Source organism: Poecile atricapillus, chromosome Z, assembly GCF_030490865.1.
Source record: "Poecile atricapillus isolate bPoeAtr1 chromosome Z, bPoeAtr1.hap1, whole genome shotgun sequence".
Lineage (NCBI taxonomy): Eukaryota > Metazoa > Chordata > Aves > Passeriformes > Paridae > Poecile > Poecile atricapillus.
Genome location: NC_081289.1, coordinates 91,307,730 through 91,318,234, shown reverse-complemented (window position 1 = coordinate 91,318,234; position 10,505 = coordinate 91,307,730). Strand labels below are relative to the sequence as shown.

General features: G+C 42.5%; 1 protein-coding gene across 2 annotated transcripts in view; it reads right to left on the bottom strand.

The window, feature by feature from the left end:
- Positions 1–232: 232 nt before the first annotated feature.
- Positions 233–10,505, bottom strand: part of TRIM36 (tripartite motif containing 36) — a 34,690-nt gene continuing 24,417 nt past the window's right edge. For both annotated transcript variants that reach the window (XM_058827684.1, XM_058827685.1), the window contains exons 8-10: positions 9,962–10,255; positions 9,391–9,688; positions 233–5,137 (exon numbers count right to left, since the gene is read on the bottom strand). In XM_058827684.1, the coding sequence (XP_058683667.1) occupies positions 4,783–5,137; positions 9,391–9,688; positions 9,962–10,255 (947 nt within the window). In that variant the 3' untranslated portion in view covers positions 233–4,782. The remainder of the gene's footprint in view (positions 5,138–9,390; positions 9,689–9,961; positions 10,256–10,505) is intronic.

The window sequence follows — 10,505 nt, the reverse complement described above, 5'->3', positions numbered from 1 at the left end:
TCATTGTAAGTAAAAGCCTGGCAGTCAGTCCGAACTACTCTTTAGTCCTCCTAAAATCAGAGGTACTGGTATTTGAGCACACTTGAGAACCAAAGCAGTGCTTTCTCCCCACAAGTCACCTATTGCCATGCTTTGTAGGAAAAATTATTTCAACCAGGTGAGTTGAAATATAGGTGGGAAATAGGAGGTGGGATGTAATAATGTGAATGACTAAGATACTTGATTTCAGCTTTTATTAAAAAAAACCCAAGACATCACTTTTACATTTCAGAATATTTTCAAACAAGGCCTTTCTGTTAAAGCTTTAGGTATCTAAAAAGTGTCTATATGATTCACACCTGTATGAAGCTTTGCAAGTCACACCATAGTCACCAAACAGCTATATTGCACAAAGATCCACACAATACCACACCATTTTTATTTAGTCTACATTGTAAAGTGCTGTTTCATAGGGAAAAACTTGAAAAAAATAATTATCTGGATAGGCAAGTACTGCTGAACTGTATTTCTGAATGTTGACACTTCCATGGTAGTGGAAAAAATATCACAGCGTGTTATCAGTGCTTCTTAACAGTGTGTTTTTTATTTAATAAGCTGGAGTAAGCACCAAAGAGTACTGTCTGGAATGCATACTAAATATTCAAGTAACACCAAAAGCCAAATCAATTTTTAAACTCAGAATGAGATAAATACAAACAGATATATCAAAAGGTAGATAAATGTTTAAAGTAGCATCAGTTTCTGTCCAGTAGAGTAAGTAATTGCATAGCAGAACACATGTTAAATGAATTTGAAACTCTAGTAGAAAAAAAGCCCCTACATTTTTAATTTCTTACTTCTATAGTCTTAAACCAATGATCTTTTTTTAGATCAGCGAGTCTGAGACACTGTCTTCATATCTGCAATATAGTGTTCATTTACAAATATTTCCATAAAGTAACAAAAGGTCTGGAGATACCAGTCCAGATGCTTATGAGAAATCTAAATATGGAAATGTGGAATGCTAACCATGACATAAACCCTCTAATTTAGACCAGTTTCTGAAACAGAGGAATCAAAAATGAAACATTTGTCTGTGGAAGGAGATTTGGTCTGGAAAAGAAAGTTCAGCCCTGCAACCTGCAGCTTTAAGCCCATACACAGTTTGTTAGATGAACTGACCACTGTCGGTTCTATGATGGGAGAAGTCACAGCTACTGAAGTGAGAATCCTTTCTCCTGGCTCTGTCTGACTGCTGCATTCACATGCAAGATCATGACTCACCTACTCAATAGAGTATACTAATATTAGTAAGAGTTTTCAGTGCTTGACTTGTGTCCAATAAATATTGGAGGGGGAAAAAAAGCAGGAGGAACAAAAATGCCTAACAGCAGAGAGATCTGCCAAGTCTCACTACAACTTAGTTTGCTCCACGACCTGAAAAAGCAAACTGAAAACAAAAACATGGGCATGTTTGTGTTACCAATGAAGCTACTCAGGAACATCCAAGTCTAGAAGTGAGCAAAGAGCTGTAGAGGGCCCTCAGAACTTGGTGACTAGGTAAACAAGCATTACCAACATAAACAAATGCAAAACAGCACACCAGGTGGGGAAAACCCTGCATGCACAGCTAACCATCAGGACTGCGTGAAAAACACTGCAGAAGAAGCTTCATCATGAGCCTAGTATTGGGTATCAACCAAAAAAAAGGGGAAATATGGTTTTTGGACGACAAGAAGAAGTAAAACACAACTCTGTCATCCCGCAGAGGAACAGACTGTTTTATGGACAGGCTGTTCAGTCAGCCTTATCAAGCGAGAAGAGAGCAATGGCTTCAATCCAGTAAGAAGGAAGATGAAAGGGAGGGAAGGGCATGACAGAAATGAAAGGCCATAACAATAACCATTTAGAAAACAAGAAATTACTGAAAGGCTAACTAGTTAGAGACAGTTAACTTTTCTCCTGCAGGAGAAAATTCCAAAAGATACCCCATACTTCATACCTGCTGCTGGGACATCAAAGTGTTTCTCACACAACTCACACTGAATCTGTAGAGTGCACTTCCACACAGCCTTATCAAGATAGAAACATTAGTAGGTGAGATCCAGACAAGGAGTTGCCCTTGCTGGGTCTTTGTAGCCCCAAAGAGGCTGTCATGCTCATGCTGGCAATAGACAGCCATTTCTGACATTTTTTTCCAACAGTGGCCACAGTCACAGGCTTAGGAGAGAAGACAGTGGGAGAGGCGGATTCCAGGTCAGATCAGTACAACAGTTCAGACAGCAAAGCCCACAAAAGTTTTGCATTATGACCTACATTCACTTAACTGTATTGTGATTTTCAGGTCCCATTCCACAGCTTTACAGCTGTATACATGTACTTAGTAAGCATACTTCACACACATTCATTAAGATGCAACACTATCCCCAAATTAGAAAGCATATCCCCAAACTAGAAAGCATATCCCCAAATAGAAAGCACCAAGTACTTATTAGGAAACATCCTTCACTTTAGATCCTTATTTTTCCACAAGTCAGCAGTGCACGCACCCTACTTTTTTTTATACATAGGTTTCTATAAAGAGAGGCAGTCCACCTCCATTCCCAGTAAGATCATATAAGAGATCCTCCTGGAAGATAGGTCAAAACTAGTGGAAGACAAGAAAGTGATCAGGGGCAGCCTAATGAGTTCAGCTAAGACAAGCAGGGCCTGACTCACCTAGTGGTCTTCTGTGACCAAGTGACTGCACCAGTGGATAAGGGAAGAGCTAAGAGATACCACGTACCTGGACTTCTGTAAGGCCTTTGATAAGATCCCCCACTACAATCTTCTAAATTTGAAAGAGGAGGGTTTAAGTGGATGGACTGTTCAGTGAATAAGGAATTGGCTGGATACAAAGCTACACACAGAGAATCACAGTCAACAGCTCAGTGTCCAAGCAGAAACTAGTAATGAGCAGTGTCTCTCAAGGCTCTGCACTGGCACTGGTGTTGATGTGGATCTCATGAGGTTCCCCAAGACCAAGCATAATGTCCTGCACCTGGATCCAGGTAATCTCCACTATTGATAGTGGAGACTAGGGGATAGTACAGACTAGGGGATGGAGAGCAGCTCTGCAGAGAAGGACTTGGGCATCCTGGTGGATGAAAAATTGACCATGAACCAGCAATGTGTTCAGAATGTCAGAAAGCATCCTGAGCTGCCCAGTGGCCATCAGGGCAAGGAAGATGATTCTCCCACTCTGCTCTACCAAAACCCCACCTGGAATACTGCAGTCAGCTCTGGGGCCCCCAGTACAGAGTGGTTCCAGAGGAGAGGCACAAAAATTGTCAGAGGGCTGAACCCCTGTCCTGTGAAGACCTTGTAAGAGATTGAGTTGTTCAGCATGGAGAAGGCTCCAGAGAGACCTTATTATGGCCTTTTAATATATAAAAGGATTTAAAATAAAGATGGAGAGAGACTTTTTACCGAGCCCTGAAGAGACAGGACAAAGGGCAATGGCTTTAAACTAAAATATGATAGATTTAGATTGGATATAAGGAAGAAATTTCTAGCAATAAGGGTGGTGAGACATTGTAAAAGGTTTCCCAGAGAAGCTGTGGAGAGAGCCCTATTCCTGGAAGTGTTCAAGGTCAGGCTGGATGCAGCTTTGAGCAACCTGGTCTAGTGGAAGATGTCCCTGCCCATGAGAAGTGGGGTTGGAACTAGATGGTCTTTAAAGGTTCCTTCCAACTTAAGCTGTTCCCATGGTTCTATGATTCTGTGAAAAACTGCTATGTGATACAGCTTTTAACATCAGAGGAACTGAAATTTGAAAGGAGACATCCTTTAAGGCAGAAATTAGGTCTCAAAACTTAACCCGTGCATTTTTAATATTCTTACTAAGAAAAATCCAAGCTGCTACTAGATAAAAAAAATCAACCTATAAAAGCAAGTATTAAAAGAAATACCTGATTTTTTTTTTTTTAATTCACATATGGTTACTTCTGTCAGCAACTCACTTGCTTTTGCCTAAATACCAGGTACTATTATTCACACATGCAAACATTTCTGATTTTTGACTCCAAATTCTGACATTTAAGGTACAATTGCACTTTCTTTTAGATAGCTTATAGTAAAAGCCTGGAAGAGTAAAGAAACTTACCATTAAGCCACCAACTATATGACACTGAGTGTCAGAACTTGAGTTTTAACTTACAATCACATTAAGGGTATACAACATGCAATCAGATTCGAGTTTACCTTCATCATTCCAAGTATAACTTAAACATTCAACAACATTTCTAATTTCTTCCTCTTTTATCTTATATTTTTTTATATGCTATTTTGTGCTGAAAGGCCCAAGTGGTGCTCAGGGGTTAACTGGAAAGCATTTGACCCCACAGAGGCATTCAGGCAGATTTCTTAAGAGGGTAATGGCAATCACACACAGTCAGCTTTGATTTTATTAAATACAAAACTGACTATGTAAGGATTTAAGTTAAATAAAAGGCAGATTTCTACCCCGAAGAGTAAGTTTTGGTTGCTAGTCCTGAAAAGTAAATTTTGGTTGCTAGTCAGACTTCTTCCCTGCATCCCTCAGGAAAAGAAGTCTGTGGAGAACAGCATTGCACAGATCACAAGAAATGCAGGCAAATTCCTCTGGTGCAGGAAGCGCCTGGACCATTTGTTTAAAAAGATCACAGGCCAGAGGCTTGTGAGCAACATGTAGGCAAAATATAATTTATCAGGACTAAAAGCTAAGGTAGAATTCTTCTGCTTTCATTTTCTGTCTCCAGACAGAAACAGGAAGAGATTACTGCACTAGATGTCGTTGTGGTACTCCCTGTACTTGGCTGTGACAGCTTCCTCAAGATGCACTGCCGCACCGCCCATTAAAGCAAACGCTGGGTACATTAAGCCAGAGCAATCCACCTCGCATTCATACAGGCACTTCATACGGCCTGCATCGTAAAACCCTACCCTGCCTCTGTCACAGTCAAGGCAAATGCCCAAGCAAGATGGCAGGGGAAGGATTCTGCTTGCTGGATCCTTGGGAGCAGCAGGTGTAGCAGGGATAAAGAACTTCTTCATGCCTAAAGTGACCAGTGTGCAAGGCTGCGATGAGTCAAAGAAGGCATCTTCACTGCCACTGTCATGACCACTGTCTTGCTCATATCTGGAATAGAAAAAAAAAAAACAAAAACGTGCACTTTTGTCAAATGCTGCTGAAGTGGGATAAGTGATGTAAACTGGAGAAAATGTTTTTGTAATATAGGCAATACCACATGATGACCCAAAAAAACTTGTGTGAATTATATAGAATTATAGAACGTCCTGAATTAGAATGAAACCACAAAAAACATCGCACAGGACACGACAATCCCAAGAGTTACACCATATGCCTGAGAGCACTGCCCAAATGCCTCTCAAGTGCTGGCCCGCTTGGTGCTATGACCACTTCCTGGAGAACCTACTCCAGTGTTCCAACCACCCTATGGGTGAAAAACCTTTTCCTAACACCCAGCCTAAGCCTCCCATGACACAGTTTTATCTCATTGCCTTGGATCCTGCCAGTGGTCACCAGAGAAGAGATCATGTCTGCCTCTCAGCTCCCCTCAATCTCCTCTTCCCTCCAGACTCTTCGAAATCCTCATGGCCCTCCTTGGGACACTCCTGAACACCTCAATGTCTTTTTTGTGTTGTGGCACCCAGAGCTGTCCCCAGCACTCGAGGTGAGGCTGCCCCAGCTCAGAGCAGAGCAGGACAATCCCCTCCCTTGCCCGGCTGTGATGCTGGGCCTGATGCACCCCAGGACACCGGGGCCCTCCTGGCTGCCAGGGCACTGCTGGCTCAGGGTCAGTTTCAACCAGGACCCCCAGGCCCCTTTCCTGCACTCATTTCTGCTGTCCAGCCTGTCATTTGTTTGTCTGTCTGTGCATCCAGGGTTGCTCCATCCCAGTGCAGAATCTGGCACTCTCCCTTGTTGAATTTCATCCAGTTGGTGCCTGCCCAGTCCTCTCATTTGTCAAGGTCTCCCTGCAGGTCCTCCCTGACTTTGAGGCAGTCAACTGCTCCTCCCAGTTTTGTATCGTCTGTGAACTTGCTTAGTACCCTGGCCAGTCTTGTGTCCAAGTCATTTATGGAGATGAAGAGCACAGGGCTGAGGATGAAGCCCTGTGGAACCCCCTCAGTGACAGGTCACCAGGCTGATGTCACCCCTGTAACCCTTTGTGCCTGACCCCCGAGCCAGTTGCTCACCCCTTGCATGCTGTTTATCCAGCTGAGCACTGAATATTTTATCCAGAAGGGAGAGAAGGTATCAAAAGCTCTGATGAAATCCAAGAAGATTACATCCACTGGATTCCACTAGTGACAGGTCACCAGTCTGGTGTAACCCCATTCACCACAACCATTTGTGCCCAAAACATGAGCCAGTTGCTCACCCATCACATGATGTGTTTATCCAGCTGTGTGCTGAAGAGTTTGTCCAGAAGGATTCTGGGAGAGACAACATCAAAAGCTTTACTGAAATCAAAAGAGATTACACCAACTGGCTTCCCTTGGTCAGATCAGTGTGTTACCTTTGTCATGAAAGGAAAGTGAGTTTTTCAAGCAGGATTTTTCCCTGGTGACTGCATTGTCTTTCAGGTGTTGTTCAGTAATTCCCAGAATAATCTTCTCCATAAATTTTCCAGTCTCTGAAGTAAGACTGACAGGCCTGTAGTTACCAGGGTCGTCTTTCCTGCCAATCTTGAAAACTGGGACAACATTTGCCAGCTTCCAGTTGACTGGCACCTCCAAAGACCATTGAAACATCAGAGAGGTCTCCCAATGACATCAGCCAGCTCACTACACTAGGATGAATCCCATCAAGCCCCACAGACTTATGGGGTTTCAGGTGGAACAGCAAATCCTGCACAAATTCAGGGTTGTCTGGGAGTTTATCATTCTCACAGTCATGGTCCTCGAGTTCTGGGACCCCAAAGCCCACCACTGGTGTGGAAAACCAAGGTCAATAGAGCATTAAACATCCCTTTCTTGTCTCCATCCCTCTCAGTGAGGTGACCATCCTCCTCCTGTAACAGACCAATGGTATTTCTGACTGCTTTTTGCTATTAACATATTTTTTAAAAACTCTTTCTGTTGTTCCCCACAGTCCTGGACAGCTTCATCTCTAGTTGGGCTTTGGCCACATGAATTTTCACCCTCAAATGTCAAGCAGCATCTCTTTATTTCTCCCATTTTGCCCAACCTTGCTTCTACTAGCCATATCCTTTTTTTTTTTTGCCTTAGCTCTAAAAGATCTCTGCTCACCCAAGCCAGCCTTCTGCCTCACCTGCTTGACCTAAGACATTTTGGAATTGGCCACTCCTGTGCCCTTAGGAGGTGGTGCTTAAAAAATGGCCTGATGGAACACTTAAAAAAGCACCGATGGACCTCAGCACCTTCAATAGTGGTCTCCCAGGGGACTTTACTGACTAGTACCCTAAGCAGCCCAAATTTTGTTCTCATGTCCAGAGTCGAAGTTTTGCTAGCACTTTTCCTCCTGACAACAGAGATTTTAAACTTGATCACTTTGTGATTGCTGTGGCCAAGACAGCTCCTCATCTCCACTTTGCTCACAAGATCCTCTCTCTTGACAAGGAAAAAATCAAGGAGGGCACCTTTAGGTAAGGGTACTTTCTTAGTACCTATACCAAGAAGTTATCATCCAGGTGTTTTAGGATTCTTCTGGACCTATTTGTATCATCTATGTGGTGGTCCCAGTTAACATCTGGCAAGCTGAAGTGCCCTACGAAAACAAGGGTGGTTGTTGTAGAGGTATTCCTTAGTTCCTTAAGGAGTAATTCATCAGTGTCCTCATCTTGGCTGTGTGGTCTGTAGTAGATTCCCACAATGACATCCACTTTGTCCCTTAATCCTTACCCAGAGGTTCTCAGCTGTGGCGCTGCCAGCTGCAGGCTTCATACATTCCAGACATTATGTTACAGACGGTGCCACCCCGCATCTGTCCTGCCTGTCCCTCTGAAGAGCCTGTAACCAACAGGGCACTCCAGTCACAGCATTCATCCCACCAGGCTTTGCTCACACCAGGGATACATACTGAAGCCAGGAAGGAAGATGCATTTAGGAGGTGGAGAAGAACAGCTGAACTCCAATGAGGACAAGACCACAGAAGGCTTTACTAAGGAGTGGATGTATCTAAATGCAGTTATACTAGGTAATCATTAATGAACCAACAGGTGCAGTAAATTAGTTAACTTAAGAAGTAACTTAGCAAATATGACCAACCCTTACAGACAAGAACATGGCCTTTTGAGTTTTCCATGATGCTGCTGTGTTAAAACATCTGTAAAATTCACAAAACAAAAGGTAGTATTTTAGTGGTTTAAGTCTGGGGGCTACTTTTAAAGTGCTCTATTTGAACACTTCCCTGAATAGTTTCCCAGATGGTTACTGAAGAGTCTGCAGACATATTTGGTCAGTCTACATCCTTTTCCCTCCACCTCTGTACCCAGATAAAGATGCACAGAGAAGCACATGCTCTTCAGTACAGACATTCCCTACTTAGGATTTCAGTTTTAGGATGCTTGTGGGGGCATGTTGTTTCTGTGGGATTCTGTTATTTCATGTTGGGATGCAGTTGTTTCTGTGTCAGCTAAAATTTTGCAGATATCTATGTGGAGAAGGAAAAAGAAATCAGGAAATTTAGATCTAATTTCTCACTTTGCAAATGCCTCCATCTGGCTTTAAGAAGCTCAACTGTGCTGACATTTTCCACCTGTTATACAGGAGGAAGCCAAACATTTGTTGAATTTCTGAAAAAGAGTCCCCAGGAGATAGCCTCCCTGCCTACAGCTCCTACACACATCCAGGCTTGCTACAATTGTAATTGTGAGATGGAAATCTTTTTACTGGTTTGTCCACTGTACTTTGGCTGGTGCTCAGTAGCACTCCAATACAGTATGTAAACATGTAGCCTGGGGGAAAGCCAGTGGCTTGGAATCCACTGTGACACAGCTGCTGCAAAAACATACAAATACATACAGTATACTGTACCTCTGAGAGGCTGCCAAACATTATATGCTAAGGGAATTAAGGCAGAGTCTAACTATTGATAATTAAGCATTGCTTCTATCTTAAAACTTACACTTATTTTTAACCTTCTTGCTTTAACTGACATTCCTTGGCATCTACAGAAACCTGCCTTCTTTTCCAAAAAGAAAGAAAATAGGACTCTGGATAAGCAGGACATCTTTCTGCTAATAGTAAAGGATGGACGGGACAACCTGCTTACACCATATCCTTCAGACTTTTCACTGGTTAGGTTCACCTTGTGTACTGAGACCAGACTTGCTCTTAATTTACTTTTTATAAAAGACAGCTCCTTATGTAAAACATGCATTGAAGCAAGAGTATGCAATTTACCTTGGACTGGTCACATCATGGGTGTTGTGGAACAATTTCTGTATTTTGTTGCTAGGAACAACTCCCACTTTCACGAGGTATGAGTAGGCTTCCACATTAAAAGCCCAGAAGTGCTTCCCTTTGGCAATCCCAGTGTCGCCAATGATGTAATCCAGGGTTGTGTAGCATCCAACCTGCAAGCGCTCAGATCCCAGAAGCAGAGGAAATCCAGCCCTACTTTCCACAGACGTTCTTCTTGGGTTCAGCTGGAGATGCTCATTGTTGTACCCACATTTATCATCGAAAAGAAAACTGAAAACTGAAAAACAGTATCCCGACAAAATTCTGCTTAGTTATATATTTGGCCTTCAGTGCTCATAAACTACATATTAAGTCATACTGGCACTAGAATTTATCGCTTTTAAAGGCTACCAGGAATGTCATGCAAGCTAACAGTCTCTGTATATTACCTACATAACCTATAACAGTGCCTCTACACATTTATGAAACTGTAACAGTGTAGGAGACACCTGGGAGCTACCAGGAACTACTCTCAGCTCTTAACACTGATGGACATAAGAAAACCCCATACCTGGAGCTGGAGGAGTATGCATAATAACTTCTCGGCTCCAGGGGCTACAGATGGACCCTTTGTATCCTCGAACTCTAAAGGCATAGCTGCTGTCATCATCAAGATCAGATAATACTTTGCTCTTGCCACAAACTTCAGTCTTCTGCCATGTCACACTTTCCTCTTCTTTATTAAGTTTATGATACTCAAGAACATAGATATCAGCTGAATCCGTCTTCCCAGGGCATTCCCAGCTAATCAGAGCTTTGTTGTACATTCTGCTCTGCTCTTCATTGATTTCTGGTATTTCTAGACCTGGAACACGTGAGGAAAAAAAACTCTGAAATTTAGATACATGTTATTTCGGAGTTAACAGTCCACACATCTAGTCCTGGGTAATCCAAAATGTTATTGTATTCCACATCTATCTGTGTCCCTGTGAGACTTCAGCCACTTTGAAACTAGGGACTATTACTGTTATTTTTGGCCCATTGCTATTTTGCTTCTTTAGTAAACTGTAATTTTTTCACTTCTACTCATATTTATTTTTTCATATTGGTGAAAA